At 40.5% G+C, this 18,793-nt stretch overlaps 2 protein-coding genes across 3 annotated transcripts in view; one reads left to right on the top strand and one right to left on the bottom strand.

Annotated features, from left to right (window-relative positions):
• Positions 1 to 548: 548 nt before the first annotated feature.
• On the bottom strand, positions 549 to 5,547 carry cyb5d2 (cytochrome b5 domain containing 2). The gene is made up of 4 exons (XM_072668141.1): positions 5,147 to 5,547; positions 4,000 to 4,140; positions 3,264 to 3,450; positions 549 to 2,623 (listed from the first exon to the last, which is right to left on the bottom strand). Exons 1-4 carry the CDS (start codon positions 5,439 to 5,441, stop codon positions 2,446 to 2,448), a joined length of 801 nt encoding a protein of 266 aa, XP_072524242.1. The 5' UTR covers positions 5,442 to 5,547; the 3' UTR covers positions 549 to 2,445.
• Positions 5,548 to 7,380: 1,833 nt separating this feature from the next.
• Positions 7,381 to 18,793, top strand: part of zzef1 (zinc finger, ZZ-type with EF hand domain 1) — a 54,065-nt gene continuing 42,652 nt past the window's right edge. For both annotated transcript variants that reach the window (XM_072667897.1, XM_072667820.1), the window contains exons 1-9: positions 7,381 to 7,941; positions 14,262 to 14,406; positions 14,855 to 15,049; positions 15,654 to 15,837; positions 16,147 to 16,346; positions 16,708 to 16,918; positions 17,269 to 17,385; positions 17,787 to 17,965; positions 18,396 to 18,494. In XM_072667897.1, the coding sequence (XP_072523998.1) occupies positions 7,498 to 7,941; positions 14,262 to 14,406; positions 14,855 to 15,049; positions 15,654 to 15,837; positions 16,147 to 16,346; positions 16,708 to 16,918; positions 17,269 to 17,385; positions 17,787 to 17,965; positions 18,396 to 18,494 (1,774 nt within the window). In that variant the 5' untranslated portion in view covers positions 7,381 to 7,497. The remainder of the gene's footprint in view (positions 7,942 to 14,261; positions 14,407 to 14,854; positions 15,050 to 15,653; positions 15,838 to 16,146; positions 16,347 to 16,707; positions 16,919 to 17,268; positions 17,386 to 17,786; positions 17,966 to 18,395; positions 18,495 to 18,793) is intronic.

Here is an 18,793-nt window from a genome sequence, read left to right as displayed (position 1 = left end):
ACCAGATCATGGAGCATTTATATACTTTTACTTTTTCATAGACCTCCAAAGGTCTGGAGAAGGAGATCTCAACCTGCAGAACTCAATCAATATGATAAAAACACAAAGTTAACTCGGTGTCGACTGTATTTCCACGGAAAATATGCGTTTATTACTTTTGCCGCCTTCCGTGATCTAACCGTTTGGCTGTACGTCATTTTGTCCTGCAATCAACATTAGTCTTTAAGGGATCAGCATATTACACAGACCTTATTTTTATTCTTCCATTAGCATTTTTACATACTTATAAAACAATCGCCGTTAAGTCTCCTTTTCTAAACCAATTAGGAAAAGCAAAAATTTTTCGTATGAAACCAGAAAGTGAAGGTCTAATTAGTGGTGTGGTTTTTTTTGTTGTTGTTTTTTGTTATTTTTTAGTGCAGAGATATGATCAGTTGCCTACTATGCATATGCACATATCATTTTATCACTGTCAAAATCATGCTTTATTCATGTGATCACCAAAGGATTACATTCCGTACATTTATTTTTTTTGGTGGATCAGGTTGTTTTTTTTTTTGTTTTTTTTTATTGATATCTTTAGATTTGCGTGAAATCACATTAAGACATTGATTTGACCCATCACATTTTAATTTCAAATTCTCAACGCTAAACAGCTGCACTTTATCATATTTTGGTGTTGTTTTTTTTTTCTTTTTGGACATTTCTGATCGTATTTTGCAAGAAGAATGTGATAGGGTTGAAGGAGGCCAGTCCACAGTCCGTAATGTTAGGTAATGTTAAATTGTACAGTTAATTGTATAATATTTTTGACCACTACAACTGTTTTGTACTTAAATGCAGTTTGTGCTTCTTTTTTGTCAATGTGACAAACCTAAAAAAATCAAAACAAACAAAAAAAACTTGCCTCTGTTGGATCTTTTATGCACACTGTATTGTATCTGTATGCTCAGATATTCAGATATCTAGCCTGTCACTTCCTCTAGTATCCTTTTCAAGAAAGGGAGGACAGCTTTACATTAAGGTCAGACAATTAAACAATAGAGGAAAATCACACTTGTCTTGACTCTCTTCTTCTACTCTCAAATGGAAAGGTCTAGTTTTTACGCACCTGTAGAGAGCAGAGCACTAACCTGGTGGGGATAAAATGTAACATGGACATTAACCCCTTAAACTCTAGGTTAATTATTTACTAAATAATCCAAAAGTGAGAATGTAGTAAATTATGACATTTGTGTATTGTGGGCCTACGTACAGAGGCTAAATGCCTAAAGTAAGTGGAAGTTTTCCTTATATTCCCTAACTGTGAACTGTGACAGAAATTGGCTAGAAAGCTAAAAGTTTTTTTTTTTTTTTTAAAAGGTTCAAAGGTTCTTCAAAACCATACTATAGTATGTAATAAAAGTGATTTTGGGTTTAGTGTCTTGATTTTTATTTTGCCATATTTTTTTTTTACATATTTATTTAAGATATTTTTATGTATTTAGATCAAAAAGCATAAGCAACATGGATTACTGTTTAAAACTAGTGGCTAAATTGTAACATTTGAGCTAAATTGCTCATTAATGGTAGGAATTAGAACCAGAAAAGGTTCTAAAAAGGTTTGTTTTGACATGTAGAAGTTATGTACACATTGTTTAAAAATAATTTGGCAAAAAAAAAAGTTCTCTGCTCTCTCAAGCTGATTTTCATATAAATACCACTGTTAAAAAGTGATCAAGTGGAAACAATAAAAATACATAAATGTATAGTGCTCTAAAACATTTAAATAATCATGCTGGATCATTTCTATTATTATTTCCATTACATACCTTTTGCATAATAAAGAAACTTTACATGAAGACTTTACATTTTGTAATGCTTTGTCTAAATGAAGGCATTTTTACAGCCTCAGTTCAACTATGAGATATGAAACACCACACCTTGCCTAGATTATATACATGATAATATTCTATTATATACACTTATATTATACACTGGTCACTCTACTGAGTGATACACTGCATTTTCCATTTAGACTTCTTGATCGGTAAATAGCAACTAACTCAAAAAATAATAAAAAGTCTATGTAAAGTTTATATGTAAAAGTTTACAACTAAAATTAGATTTTATGTGGTTTTATGCAATTGCACTGAAGACTAGACAACATGCAGTGGATGATTTATTTAATGCAGTTGACACCTTAAAATATATCAATCAGAGTAACCTTAAATTCTCCTATAGCTCCTTTAAACTAGGACTGACATGAATACACTTGTGAAAAGATAAACCTTTAAGCCTCACACAGCTCATTTACAGGGGTTCACCACCTCTTTACTACTGCCTTTACTACACCTTCCAGCTGTAGCCCTTCTGCTTCAGTTGATTGCATTCAGGTGGTCTAAGGTCTGTCCCAACTTGCTGTTACTCCGTAGAGATCCGATGACTTGGTTGATGACTTGATTCTCAGTCTTGGCCAAGGAAGCACGATTCTGCGTGAGGTGGACAGTCCTTATACTCCTGGAGATTTGGGTTATTTAAACGTGTTGGATCATCTGGTCGCGCACACACGCAGCGAGTGTGCCCTGAGCCAGGTGAGAAGAGCATTCTGGGAACCCCAGCCCAATCTCTGTGGACACCACCACTATAAAGGGGGGGGAAATGAAAATGAAAAGAGAATCATGTAATTTTATCCAAATCTCACATGGTAGCTAAAGCCTGATCATTTCCAGTCAGCTCTGATATGGTATTGAAGAAAAACCTAATGCAGGTTGAGACACCAGTTATCAGATACTCCCAACTTGTCTACACTCAATGGGCCCCTTTTCTGCATACTGGTGCATACTGGTAGGTTTATAGCAAGTGGGTGTCACATGACTTTCTAAATTTTAGAATAGCTGTTATATGGAGCCCTTCTCTACCCTGTCCATCGATGCAGAAGGACCACCATAAGGCTACTACTGCCGAGCCTTGGGATGGTGGACCACTGTCAGCACAGCAGTGATAGCAACATGACAGTCTGGCAGTAGCTTCTGCTGTTGTAATGCCATTATGCCCTGTTACCCATCTTTATGACCTGTTTCTCATTGTTGGCCTTTACTTTAGTCCACTTCTGCCCCTATAATCCCCTAGACACGACAGCCACCCATGTAATGATGTCATCTCTGCTCCTCAGGCGCGGCAGCAATGGCTTTGCTCACTAGCTTAAAGGCCGACTCAAATAGTCTTCTGTAGAGAATGATGAACAAGCTGTGTGTGTCTAATGAAGTGGTCAGTTGCTGTACCTTTTGGTGGAGCACCATACGCGGCCTCCACTGGTAGAGCTCCACTCTGAGTTACAGGTTGGAAACAATTGGTTCTCCTCCTCAGCCTGGGCTTTCAGCCTTAGCCCCTCAGCCAAGGAGGTCTCCACCTGCCGCAAAGCATTTGTGGGCTGCCCGCTCTCAGTGTAGAATCGACCAATCAGCCTGCCTGAAGCACATGGGGTCCCAAACAGAAGATATAAAGAAAAACACACTGGAATGAACTGGAAGGAAACATGGAAAAGACTAATGGCAAATGGAATCTAGCCAACGTTATTGAGGCCAAGGGCAATCATATAGAGATCACAGCTCAGGCTAAACAAAGCCAAGGGAATGCCTGTATACTGCAACAGCACACCAGTACAGCACTTTGTGAAAGTATTCAACCTGGAAAAGTTGTTTTTTTAAGACTGCTGTGTCATTTATAATCCAAACAAATGCTGATAAATTTACCACTGCATTAATACTGTAAAAACCCTGTATCTCAATGTATGCTGTTTTTGACTTGGTGTAAATCTGGCAGTTCTTTACATTGTGTCCACATTTCATAATAAACCAATAGAAATGCTGCAAAATTACCTGGAAGTCTTTTTACACTGACTTCCACTGAATGAAGATTTTTTTTGTTCCTACCCCTGTAAAGTTTCCATTTCGGAGATACGAGGTGTTTGCTTAACAGTGAATATGTACAGCCCATGTACAATCATGCAGATCCTACCCACTGGAGTGTAGTCCTTCTGATAGAAAGTCAGCCAGTCATAGAGTGCCACTATCTGAGATGGAGACAGGTCAGTGACGTCATCTGACAGGCCGGCCTCTGTAAAATCCCCTGTGACAAAGGCCCTCGACGCATCTCGTCCTAAAAAAAATGGGACGATAACAGTATGTAAACATTGTTTCCCAGGGGCCATTCTGACCTGGGTTTCTAATATCAACCAAGAAAATGATGATGTATGCTTTCCTCCAACATGCATATTTATGGCTGATGTCTCAAATTAGGTTTGCTTTGTCAAGTCAGGATTGCTCAACTCGGACTTGTTCGGACTGCTTGTGTGCTTCAATCACCTGAAATACCTTAGCAACCACCTGGTATACCATAGCAACCACCTAGGAACTATATAAGATTCTAGGAGGCTAACTCGTCCCGCAGTTTTTGAGATATCAAAACTGTTCCAACTCCAGATTCTTCGGTTTGGACTATGATTCAACTACCCAAAATACCTTCCACCTAGGAACACATCAGCAACCACCTAGCAACTCCATAGCAATCACTTTGGGATATCAAAGCAACTGCCTAGCAACCACCTAGCAACACCCTAACAATGACTAAGCAACTCCATAGCAACCATCTGGTATACTATAGCAACCGCTTAACAAAAACAGTTTCACCCTAGTGTCCAACTCACTGTGGGAACTATTCTATATGGACAAAAGTATTGGGACAGCTGCTCGTTCATTGTTATTCTCTTATTAAAGAGTATTAAAAGAAGGAGTTTCCCCCTTTTGTTGGAGTAACTCTACTTTTTCCTAGATTTTGGAGCATTGCTGTGAGGATTTGGTTGCATTCCACAATAAGAGTGCTAGTGAGGTCAGGATGCTGGATGATCCCCCAACTCCCTAGTTCACATCAGTGAATGTGCACATCTGTGTCAGCAATGGGTGCAACTTAAAGTAGCTACATGCATTCATTAGAAGGGGTGTCCACAAACATTTGGACAATATAGTGTACTTAAGCTGCACAACCACTCGCATCCTCCCACTTCACCAGCATTCACCCCCTTTGCGAGTCTCTTTTCAGTATAAATGGTCTTTTTTAGATCCCTGAAGTGCTCAGAGGGTCTTCAGTGAGGTGGTGTGAAGCTAACCTGTGAAGAAGTGATAGCCCCCCTGAGGACCGTAATGCTTGCGCCCCTTTTCAACATCAAACACCTGTCCTAACACGGCCAGGTAGAGCCCTTTACTGTTTTCTCCTCCGTGGTGAAGTGAGAGCTCCTGTTGGTTCAGCAGTCTGCCCGAGTGTGCAGAAACACCTACAGCGGGTTCAGAGAGCTGAAACAGCCAGCCGTTCAGTCTGCGCCCGCACACACGCACTGAGAGCCAGTCAGGAGCCGACCACAGGGCTAGACCTGCGGCAGCCAGAGCCACCAGATATTTCAGCATCACTTAACCATTTCTGAACAGAACAGCTACGCTGAGAAATATCCCACTGAAAAATAATAACTACATGATTTAAGAAACCAGCCGAGTCAACACCACTAGCGCCGTGTGCTTCCGGAAACGAAAACTGAATCAGTGAACCGCGTTCGGTCCGGTACGCTTGAAAGAATCGACTCGCTGGACTGATTCGAACTTCCCATGTTGAAAAAGTTCAGTTTTTTATATTTTAAGGTCGCAATATTTTCCAAATACATCAGGATATCGTCATTTTGTTTTTCATGTTTTACATAATGCAGCTCTGGCAGCTGTTATTTACGTTGTGCCATAATTTCATGATGAACAGACCAATAGAAATGAATCAAATATTATGAACCTTTTTTTTTTTTTTTACATTTATCATGTATGTCATGTATATGGTGGTGACGGATGATATTTAAGTTAACTGAGTTAATTTTATGCTATGCTTATCATAGCACAAGAACTGAAAAACACAAGAACTGAATCATTACACCGTGATCGAAACATTATGTTTAAATAAATCGATTGATAGAATCGAGTCGGTGAACTGAACATACACTCCCCATTGACCTTATTGAGCTTTCAGTGATTTCTTTGAACTGTTCTTTTTGGGGGCATAATTTGCATACAATATCTATCTTTAATAGATAAAAAAACACAAAATTTACATTCATCCACTTAGATTAGCAATTCACTGATATGGTGAGTTCCGAAATGTCTTTTAACCGGCCAAGGCCAAGGCCTCTTAACCTCCAGTTAGTGATCATGATTGACTACAGCTGGTCACTGTTAAACCTGTAAGATCCTTGAGAAACTTTTTTTCTCTTTAGTTTGAAACTGTGGGTGAACTTCTTATAGTTCTTATAGTGCTTTGAGGAACCTTTTTCTGAAAGACCCCTGAAGACTGCAAAAATTCACGTCAGAGGAGCTCGGTACAGATCCTGCTGTGGGGCTGTTTGGCTGCCAGTGGATTGCACAAAGTGGATGGATTAATGAAGTAGAAGTAGACTTCAGCTAGATGGTTGAAACTTGCACACAATTGGGTTTTGCAACAGGACAGTGACCCCAAAGTCCCAAAGTCCTGACCTTAACTCTACTGAAAATATGTGATCTGTGCTGAAAGTCAGGCCAGTCTACCAATTCTGCCCAGTAGTGTGGTTACATATACAACCACGACTAAATCCTGTACATTTACATTTACATTTATGGCATTTAGCAGACGCTCTTATCCAAAGCGACTTACAAAGTGTTTTGCTATTTACCCAAGAAAACCTCAGCTAGTTAGAATAGACCAATAGTTCAAAGATACCTTTAAGCTTTAGACATTACTAAGCACAAGACAGTAAGGACTAAGTCCTGTAGATCTTGCATATCATGTAGAAAGTTTGGAAAATCACGTGGCCTCACAATTATCCCATATAAAAACAGGTAAACACATTAAATCTAAAGTTAGCCAGCAGGTTTGCTACTATCGCTTTATGATATAATGTCTTATATAAAATAAGAATGCTAAAATTACAAAAGTAGCTAAACAGTACAGGACGGATGAGGGAGGACCGGTTCGGCAGGGGTGTCCCCTACAAGAATGAATCACTGAACTGAACGTTTGGCTATCAAAAAGAATCAGTTTGGTTTAAATTTCATCAAATAAATGCAAAACAAATGTAAATTGAACCTTTAGATCGTACATAAATGATATTATATATTATTAATAATGTCGTACGTATAGACACAAACGCGTGTTAATAATAGAGGCAATCAAAATGAATCATTAACGCGAAGACTCGGTTCGTTAACTCGACTCTAACACCACGCCGCTGGTAGTACTGGAGGCGACCACTAGGGGGAGAGCGTTCGCATTCTGAGCCGCACGGAAGACCCGAAGTTTGCTGACGAATGTGACGTCATCGGCCTGCAACGGACGTCGGTCGGTCGGTCGGTCGGTGCGGCGCTGAGAGCGGAGCGGAGCGCGGAGTGGAGCCGGGAAACACGGACCGATACGGAATAAACACCGAGCGAGAGCCCGAGGCCGCACAACGGCATGGGGAACGCGGAGAGCGGCGGCTGCGGCGGTGCTGCCGGCGCCGGCAGCGGGGACGAGGAAGACGTGGAGGCGGAGAGCCCGGGCTTCGCGGACGTCGGAGGCGGCGGTGGTGGTGGCGGTGGCGGTGGCGGCAGTAGCCCGGCCTCTGGGGCCGGGGGAGCGGGCGCTGGAGGCTCGGGGAGGGGAGCTGGCGGGGCGCCCGTGCAGAGTTCCGGGCTGCCATCCCCCGAAGCCCTCATGGAGCAAGTGAAACTGAGGGAGGCGGCGGGCCGCGCTGGGGAGTCGACAGTGACCGTGTCCGAGTCGGCTCTGGCGAGGAACGAGAGCGCGCTGGTCCGCTGGCTGGAGGAGCGGCTCGGCCGCGGAGAGGAGGCGGTGAGCCTGGAGCAGTTCTGCGAGCTGCTGGAGAGCAGAGACGCGCCGAGGGATGAGTGCGAGGAGGTTGGAGAGCTTTTACTGGAGATTTACTGTGAAAATAACGTTCAGATAAGCTCATACACACAGTGTTTACACACACACACACACACACACTCACACACTCACACGTCAAACAGGAGTCATGACCAGTATGGGAAGAGCCATGGGACGTCCCCATTGGACTGTCCTGGGTTTAAGCTCTCCGGCTTACTGAGGAAGACCACCACCGGCCAAAAAGAGGCTTTACTGGTGGAATAACTGCATTACCACAGCTGTGAGGCTTACCAGCAGTCGAAGAGATGATAGCTAGCTAAATGCCATGTGCTAAAGTGTCATTTCCTCTGAATTTAGTATGTTTTAGTTAGTTTTATAGGCTTTTACCTGGGGTAAACAACACATTATACACATATATAGCCAATAATATAAACTGATCCGAAGCACAGCCACAGAAAAGTGTCATTTATTTCTTTTTTTCCTCCTAAATTCAAACATTTGCTTTCAGTTTTAAAACTTCTTGAATAGCAGCAGCTTGGTTAGCTAGCCGAGTCACATTAGGCTGTGCTCGCTGTCAAAGCTGGTCAGAAAGAGGGGTCACTATATACTGACATATACTACATTAGCTAGGATTGTGCATTAGTTGTATGTTTGTAACTCCCGTGGTGCTCTTACAGGTAGGCTAGCCAACGACACACCCTGTGGAAAGCTGCCGAGTCATACAGGTCAGGTAAACACACTGAAGGCCTGATGAGATTTCTTATGGAGAGTTCGTATGGAGTCTTCAGATCTGTTAAAGAGAGAGTTCACCCCACAGGTGTACACGCTTCCCCCTTTTCCCAGACATTGTCAGTTGGTTAGGAGACGTCTGAAGTTCCTCAAGTTTGCTTACAAGTTTGTTTACACTGAGTCTGTATCGATAGATACATAGATAGTAGGTAGACGGATAGATCGTTGATGTGAGATAGAGCTGGGCAATATGGAAAAAATGTATATCCTGACATATTTTACAATATGCAATATTTTGTCATGTAGGCAAAATGCACCAGCTGTGTACAATTTTTAAAAACTGCTGTCCAAGTACTCTCCCATACTGAGTACTGTGATTTTTACTCCAAATATGCTGCTGCTAAGTCAAGTCAAGTCAAATTTATTTGTATAGCGCTTTTTACAACTGTTGTCGTCACAAAGCAGCTTTACATAATTAGTACTTAATAAAGGACAGAGACAGAGAAGAAAGAAGGAATAACATGAAGCGTCAAAGACCCCCGTGAGCAAGCGAACGGTGACAGTGGCAAGGAAAAACTCCCTCAGAGCTGGAGGAAGAAACCTTGGGAGGAACCAAGACTCACAAGGGGGACCAATCCTCCTCTGGCCAGACTGTTTTAAACATTAATGATAAAAATTACCAAAGCAGATACAACAGAAAGTTAAGTAAGACTGATTACTCTTTGTAATGAATCGTGCAGATAATCAGTGCTCTTTAAGCACTGATGATGTTCATGATACACTCATAAAAGCATGTTGTGTACCACAATAACACAATTCACCACAATATGATAAAATATTCGCTCAGCTCTATGTTGAGGGATGTTTAAGCAGCCAGTAGTACGCTACAACGCCGGTAAATGCACACTATGATAGTTTGACAGTACATTAAAACAAAAGTAAAAGTAAAATGCACTACACCTAGCCATTAAATATTACAATGCAATATTACAATACACAAATATTTATAGCTAAGGACCTATAAATATGAAGACAGTTGATGCAATATACAAGAAACCCACAGCGGTCGTGGTAAAGTACCAATAACTTGCAAAGATTCAATTGCAATAGATGGTGGATAAAATAGATAGTAATTGAATAATTGATAAAAATTGAATAATGAATAGATAGTAAATAATTCAAAAGATTTAACTTTGCCATTGCTTGTACATCTACTGGGCAATGTCAATGAAGTTGAATCTATTTTATTATTTTTATAATGTCATCCAGAATGATTCTCTGATCTAGCCTTGTGTCTCCAGTCCAGAACTAAAGCAAGCATGTCTTGGACAGCTGATTAAGTCTTCAGTAAGGGTACTGATGTAAAAAAAAGACAAATCCACTGTAAACCAGGCTATGGTCTAACATAGCAGTCTGTAGAAGTGGTAGAAAAAGTCCCGAAATGTTTCATTCACAAAAGTGATAGTATTGTGTGGTGCGTAATACCTCTGAAAGACTAAATCGGAAACCCCAAAGATACCCTTAAATATTATTCATCTTTGAAGGATCTGGCTTTTAAAGCATATTAAGTGTTGTAGTGCTTATTATTGTAAGATAATTTGCAAATAATGTAAAAATCCCAGAAATTTGACAAAAAGTTGCACTTAACTCAAAGATTAAGGTCAAGCAGTGATGTAATACGGTAGTGCATTATTAGTAAAAATGTACTGTATTTTATTAACAGTCAAGACCCTGTATTTTAGTATTATTTTTTTCATTAATTTTTAACTAAGTTAAGTGTCAAAGTGTATTACAGTATTGGGAATGTATTACATTATTGAATTATTGACGGTTCTATATATAGTTCTGTATACAACTCGCAGAGGAAAAAAGCTGCTACATATTTCAGGGAGAGTCATTGATAAGTTGAAATACTGATTTATAACTTGTTAAAGGGCCCATATGGAAAACTGAATTTCCCTCTTTTTTGAGGGATTAGTAAACACTGCTGTTTTTGTGATGTCGCTGTTTTTTGTTTTTTATATCTGCCTGTTCAGTCTACAGCAGTTTAGTTCCACTAAATCACACAGAAGTCATACACAATGGTCTCGCTTTGAGAACTGCCAGTCATAGCAGAGATAATTTACATATTTTAGTCCTAAAGGCACAGAAGGAAAAACAACCTGATTAATTCTAGAGGATAAACAGATATTAGAAAATGGACATGTAAAATAAAGTATGACAGCTTTGAACAAGCATATGATTGCTTTTATTCTCTTAGATAAATGTTCTAAGTAAACCTCAGAGTGGAAAAAATATGGACTCTTAGGACAAGCGAAGGAAGGTATATTATGAAAAAAAAAAATTGCCTTATTCACTAATTGCTCTGATGCAGTTTTCACAAAGATTCTGGTGTTCACTTCAATTTCAATTTATGAGGACAATGGGATCCATCGTTACAAGAGCAGAGCCGTGAACAATTTTGCATTTTAAAAACACATCATGAATTTGACCATTTTTTAGGACTTTTCTCAAGAACAGAACAAAATGAACATTAATAAAGTTAGTGAACATATGCTTCATGTGTATTTAATGATGGTTAGATGGTTGGTGTGGCGCAACAGAATACTACTACCTGCCTGTGAGCTGCCACACCATGTGGAAGACTAGGGTTCGATTCCCGTTCTGGGTGACTATGCTGCGCTACACCAATAAGAGTCCTTGGGCAAGACTCCTAACGCTACATTTCTCCACCTCTGTAATACGAGTAACCTTGTATGTCGCTCTGGATAAGAGCGTCAGCTAAATGCCATAAATGTAAATGTAATTAATTATATACCTGACAGAAAGTGTGAGAAAACCTTTGATAGACTTGGATGTAATGGGAATATACACCATATGGATGGAAGTATTGGGACACCTGCTCATTCAGTGTCCCACTGTATTAAAAAAGGAGTTTCTCCTGTCGGAGTAACTGTTGAAGTAATTTAGGAGAATTGCTGTGAGGGTTCGATTGCATTTAGCGACAAGCGACAGCATAAGTGAGGTCAGGATATTGGATAATCCCCACCTTACCCAACCTCATCCCCAACTCTTCCCATACATATTGGATGGAGCACCGTCAATCCAGAGAACACAGTTCCACTGCTCCACAGCTGTCAGTCTCCCAAATATATGCAGAATAAAGAGTGCATTGGCCACAGCTTTTACGTTTAATGTAGCGAAACCTAAAGTACAAATCTTTGGAAAACCCATTTTTTTGGAGTTTAAACAGTTCTCTATGGACTGTCTATAGACAACTACTTAGATGCTGAAGATGTTGTTTAGGAAACAGAGTGTTAGCTAGTGCTATTAAAGCATATACACTGTCATGGTATAAAAAAATGCTGTGGTGGCAAACCCTAGCATTATCTTCCCCTGCTGTCTTCCTGTTCTTCTGACCTTTGTCACTCACTTTGAAACCAACTAGTTGGAGCAAGAGTAGGATCTGGTGTCGCCTTTAAACATCATTGTTGGATCTGAAAAGCTTTCAGTTTTAAGTAACTGGAGGGATGGCCTACTTTTGGTCCTGAAATGTTCTCTGTGTCATCTGTTTCTTTTTTCTCAGAGACTTCTTGTGGTTTAATATAAATGTATCGTCTGTGAGAGTGAAGTAATCAGCCCCATGATGTCATCAGATCCTGCTGCCAACAACCATACTGGAGTGAATTGCTACAGGCCTTATTATATCTCAGCAGTATGCTCACCTATACTACATTTATTGATTGACCACATCACAGTGTCCTTTACACTGTCACTTATCCTGTTATGAGTTTTCAGACAGATTAGGAACACCTACCACTGAGAGAACTTTGCTTCGTTGCGCAAGTTCTTTTTACCAGGTGGTTTGGAGAGGGCCCCATTTAGTCTAGCTATGGAAATGTATGTCCTTTGTTTTCTTTCTTTCCCTCTGGCTTTTTTTTTTAACCCCCTTTGTGTAGCCTAGATGAGGGGTGGCTTCATGCCAGCAATGCTAGAACAATAACATAAAAAAAATATAATTTACAGAATTATGCTAACTAATGTCAATGTGATCCAAATGTGGTTACAGAGTACTACATGTAAGCATTGAGCTGTAGCTGGACGATTACAGAGCCTTATGCTATAACTTGCATATTACATTATCATATAATTACCAACTGGCCTACTTTCTATCATTGCTTAATAATTTATTATGTTGTTGGCAAAAAGATGTGGACCTCATCTTTCAGTAAGTGCGCAATAACTTAAACCAAGTGTTGGCTCAGTCCCATATTTTGGTTGACCTTTCCCAATAGAATTGCTTGAACTCAGGAGTGGTGGTGGACCTTCTTGAATAAGCTCCATTCTTGAACACCATGCATCCTTTCACTACCTTTCTGTTCCATTGGACCTTTTGAGATCTGGATCATTTCTTCAGCTGCTGTTTTAAAGGTTGTTCTTATCCATCATTCCAGAGAACACAGTTCCACTGCTCCACAGCTCAATGCTGGGGGCTTTATACCCCTCTAGCCCCCATCTGGCATTAGGCATAGTGCCAGTGAGTTCATGTTTGTCTGCTCTAGAGAGTCCTATTCTATTGGCACTACTTCTCTACAGGGACTAGACAAAGAGTGTGTGAGTGTATGTGTGTGCGTGTTTGCACACTTGCACATCTGTTCAGCACTGGTTGCAACTTAAAATAGCTGAGTGGATTCATTAGAAAGTTTGTCCACAAACATTTGGACATATAGTGTACGTTTTTGCCATATTGTCCTCCCCTACTCCCTTGTACATTTACATTTACATTTATGGCATTTAGCAGACGCTCTTATCCAGAGCGACTTACAAAGTGCTTTGCTATTTACCCAAGAAAACCTCAGCTAGTTAGAATAGACCAATAATTCAAAGGATACCTCTAAGCTTAGACATTACTGAACACAAGACAATAAGGTGACCATAGTACTCTAATCATCCAAGTATTCTCTGAAGAGGTGGGTCTTCAGTCTGCGTTTGAAGACAGCGAGCGACTCGGCCGTTCGGACACCCAGGGGAAGCTCGTTCCACCACTTTGGTGCCAGGACAGAAAAAAGCCCGGACGCTTGTCTTCCGCGGATTTTGAGGGATGGCGGGTCGAGCCGAGCCGTACTTAAAGCTCGAAGGGCTCTTGGTGCGGATCGGCTTTTGACCATTGCCATCAAGTACGGAGGAGAGAGAGAGAGAGAGAGAGAGAGAATGCAGCGGTGGAGTGATAATGTAATGATAGTTGTAGCTATCTGGATGAGGAACCTTGTGTGGTTGGTTGGTGGTGGCAGTTGGTGTAGCGGGTAAGAACACCCACCCAACCCTATTCCGCCTCATCGTGGTTCAAAACTCTGGCTGTGGCTAAACAAGCCCACCAGTAAGAGTGGTAGACAAGGCTCCTAACACTACATTCTCCTACCCGTGTAACATAATTTGAATGTAAGGTGCTCCGGATAAGAGTGTCAGCCAAATGCCATCTAGCTAAAGTGACTTTCCTCAATGACAGTTCAGCTAAATTAATAATTTGCCCGATTTCTTTTTTCCCCCGGATACAAGAAAAGGGCAGACTGTAAACTAGAACTCCTGTGTGATGGATATATCTCCACCTTGTGTTTGCATAGGCCTTTGCTCAGTTTGATGCTGAAGGCGATGGAGTTGTTGATGTCGAAAGCATGCTGATGGCTCTGAAGAACAGCAACGGAGCCAATCTACAAGGAGAGCTAAGTCATGTGATCAGACAACTGCAGGCCTGCTCACTGACTCCAGGTAACACTAGATACCTGTAGACTTGATTGGTTTAAAGTGGGGAAATTTTCCCTACATTAGTTGTAGGTTTCAAGTTGTGTGAAAACAAACCAGTTAACATACGATCAAGGTTGCATGAAACACATTCATCTATCTATCTGTTCATATTAGTATTTTCAGTATTAGTAATTTTAGTATTTTTCTATGTCAATTCATTAAAGCTATATAAAAAATCACCTGCACATCACTTTTGGTTTATAGCATATTTAATGTTTTTTTTATGTAAAGAAAGAAGGAAATGAAGAACTGAGATGTTTGTCAGTGTCATATCTGACTACGGTTATGTTATAGAGCAATGGTTCCCAACCTTGGTCCTGGAGGACCCCCCTTCCTGGACATTTAAGGGTTCACTTACACTTATACATTATACATACATACACCCTTTTGTCTCCTCACTCTTCTTTTCCAGGCTTTGTGGATATATTCTCCAAATCTAAGGACAGACTAGGAGCACATGCCTCAAAGATCCTAAAGTTTCTGCACAGGAACCGCATCCCCAGCAGTGCCATTCCCTTCCCTGCACTGGAGGGCTATAACAGCATCTGCACCATGAGGTCTTCTGTACTGCAGGACTTCCTGGATTACCTTCTTCAGAAGGAGAAAGGTAGCTGCCATTTATTGTTATTCCCAAGGGAAGTGACAGCAGCGTTATGTGTAGCGTAGTCATCCTGGTGATCTAATCTGGTTTATTCAGTTTTATTTAGATTTTTTTATAATGTTTCCTTTGTTCTGCTTCTCACAATGAAATTCACTTTTGAAATATTCCATTATTCAGTTACATCCATGCAGTGGAGAGAAAAAAAGAGAGAACAAAGAAAGAAAAATAGAATCAAGCTGAGCATTCCCAACAATTCAAGTAACTAGTGACTGCAAAAAGGGAAAACATGAAAATTGCGTGACATCAGAAAGCCACTATTTTCCTTATGTAGAAACTAAGAGTACTTTTAAAAACAATCTCTACTTTTAATTTTGTTGAAGTAGCTCAGCTATTTAAGCCGGTTATTTAAGGGCTAATCTTCTAACATTTTTTTTAATGAATACTAATTGCTATTAGTTTTTTGTTTATTTGGAGAAAATTCAAGAAAAAATAGTACATTCTTTTTTTGAAGTATAAATATGTATCATCTTATTGTTCCTACAAAAAAAAAACCCAACACATTATAACCCCCCTTCCCTACCCCGATGAATCCCTTTCCCTTGCCTCATAGACCTGGACATTCAGTACAGAGCAGAACTGAACCAGGACCAGGAGGTGGATCGAGTCAAAGTAATCTCTCAGTGCTGCAGCTCCATTGATGCCTCGTCCAATGTTGCTGACATCCACAAGATGACCAATGGCGACACAGCATCTTTCTGGCAGTCGGACGGCAGTGCACGCTCCCACTGGATCAGGTATGGTGAATTTTCTAGTCTAGTATCACATATATACCGCCTTATGCAAAGGTTTAAGCACCCCTGTTCAAATGACATGATTTGTTTATTTTCTCAGTGAACAAATCCTCATAGGCAAAAAAGTTGAGCTTTTTTATAATAAATTTGATAACGTTCTTTGGAAGAAACAGTGAATCAGCAGGTGTCCCAGTACTTTTGTAAATGTATGAATATGGTTTACTCCTAGTGATAACTGATAATTAGCCCAGTAACACTCAGTCCTTAGTAGTCTAGCCTTCTACAGATATGTTCTCTGTGTTGCTTCTACAGGTTAAAGCTGAAGCCAGATGTGGTGCTGAGGCGACTGGCCATTGCTGTAGCTTCAAATGACCACAGCTACATGCCCCAGCTGGTATCTGTGTCTGTGGGAAAGAACCGACGGTCGCTGCAGGAGATCAGAGACGTGCGCATCCCCAGCAACGTTACAGGCTATGTGGCCTTGCTGGACAATGCCAACATTAGTCAGCCATGTGAGCTTCACTTCACAATCATTACTCTCACTCTGCTGTTTTGTCAATGTTGAATGTTATACTCAAAATCTGAATATTGTATATAGAAACTTGACTGTTATTAGGATTAATTGGGAGGACTGCTTGTTTATATAGCTAATAACTTTAGCATGTTGTCGCTGTCACGCAAAAACCTTATATCTCCATTTTTGTGTGTTTTTTTGTTTGTGACGTAATATGCATTCGTCAGTTGTTCTTTACATCCTAATTTCATGATGAACAGGCCAATATGACTTGGGATAAAATATTTTACATTGATTTCAATTGAAAGCATGACAGTGATGATATATTACCTCTAACAAAGAGCTCTCTGCTTCTGCAGATGTTCAGATCAACATCAAGCGCTGCCTAAGTGACGGATGTGACACACGCATCCACGGCCTGAAGACCTTGGGCTACCAGGTCACAAAGAGCAAAGAGGTGTCTGTGTCGGATGCTTCAGCTATCTGGTACCTCTCTCTCCTCACTTCCTTGGTTACAGCATCCATGGAGACCAACCCTGTTCTCGCTCAGACCGTCCTACAGAGCACGCAGTGAGTCAGCAAGATCAGCCATCCGAACATCACTCTGGCATATTTGCTTAAAAGGGAGATTCTCCTAATTGATTTGTTGCTAGAAGATTTTCTGTGCTAGAGGAGTGTTTCCAAGTGCGCACTGTGTCTCCTGATTATCTGGAAACTCATTCGACAACTTGAGCGCTTTCTATATTTCTTTATTTACAGAAACATGATGTTACAGTTACACATGATGTTTTTCATGGTCTATTCCTAATGTTAAGTAATGATTTTGTGCAGCCAAGCAAGGAATTGCAAGAACTGTGATATAAAACTATTCATTGTGTCTGATGCTATTGTAAATTAATTGCTCTGGTCTGTTTCTTCAGAAAAGCCTTGCAGCACATGCCTCCCTTGTCCTTAACGCCATCCTCCACCGAGTTCCCCAAATTCTTTTCTCCGAACATACTGGAAGAAGTGGATGCCTTTCTGCTTAGAATTGCAGAGTAAGGCCAATCTCCCTTATTGTGCATTGCTGGCTTCTGATTTGTGCCCTGCCAGGCATATACAGGATCTTTGGCACAGTCTAATTGGCTCAGTTCAAAGCAGGGTGATGATGAGGACCAGTTTTTCATCTGGTTACTGTGTATTTACTGGTATTGTGTTCATTGTGACTCTGTAATTGCAGGCGACAGTAATCAGTGGGTAATTGTACCCTGTAGTCAGCTGTTGTTTACCAGGCTCTTAGTTATAATCATTTGTGTGCGTTCCCTAATTCTCCTCTTTCCTGCCATTATGTTCTCTCTCTTTCTTCATCCTCCTCTTTTGTGCTATCATATTTTTTTCCGGCCGTTTCTGCACTCTCTCATCATTGTTTTTCTCTTTCTGTCTTTCCTTGGTGCTGTAGTTGCTGTGTGACTCCGGAAGCTGAGCTGACTCTTTTGGCGTTTGCTCTGGCTCGGGGTAGTGTGGCTAAAGTGCTGCTTTCTTTATCTGGAATCTGTGAATGTGTGGACTCTGAGTACCGTGCTGCCTCTCTACTGGCTTCCATGGCCTCAGTGCGCCTCCGGCTGCTGTATCGAAATGGTAACGCACCTCCCTACGTTGTACTAGACTAACCCGAGATTAGAATGCACCTAGGTCATATAAATATATATAAATATATGTATATAGATGGAGGTACTATAATTAAACGCATTACACTGAAGAAATCTCTTTAAAAAGAGACACATTTATTACTACTTAAAATGCCTAAAATTAAAATCCGCTGCAGTACAAGCACGCTGCGTACTAATTGTTAATACTATCTTGTTTTTCAGTATGTAGTATGCAATATGGAAAAGTGTTATTGTTAAGTATACTCTGATACAAAGCATACTCAATTTGGAAACATTTACACACACATACATATACACACACACACACACTCTTCTAGAACAATGATGCACAGATTCATTTCAGAGATATTTTATATAAATGTTACTATGATAACTCTTTGGCCCTTTGTCTGGTGTAGGAAAACCTCTACAGCTGCATCTGCAGGCATGTGATGTGAAGAGTCGAGATGACAAGTGTGGCCCAGAGAACATGCTGACAGAGCCCACCACAGGAGACGGTACTCTCAGCACTCTTAATATGGATTAGTTGAATAATTTATGTGCAGGTTTATATATATATATATATATATATATATATATAAACTGTTCCTGTGTGTTCTCCACTTCTAACTGTAGATATAGGCCTTTATTTATTGAAGACTATTAAAGACATTTGAACTGTCATGTCCGGTGAATTTTCAGAATTCCCTGTTATAAATGTTTAAAGTAGAAATACACAATGAAAGATACCTCTGGGAAGGGGCTATGAATTTTGGATGGAACAGGTTTAAAACTTCAGTGTATGTTGGACTGTAGC

Source organism: Salminus brasiliensis, chromosome 1, assembly GCF_030463535.1.
Source record: "Salminus brasiliensis chromosome 1, fSalBra1.hap2, whole genome shotgun sequence".
In the NCBI taxonomy this organism is placed as follows: Eukaryota; Metazoa; Chordata; class Actinopteri; order Characiformes; family Bryconidae; genus Salminus; species Salminus brasiliensis.
Note: the sequence above shows the minus strand (reverse complement) of the source record. Positions and strands in the feature narration are given on the sequence as shown.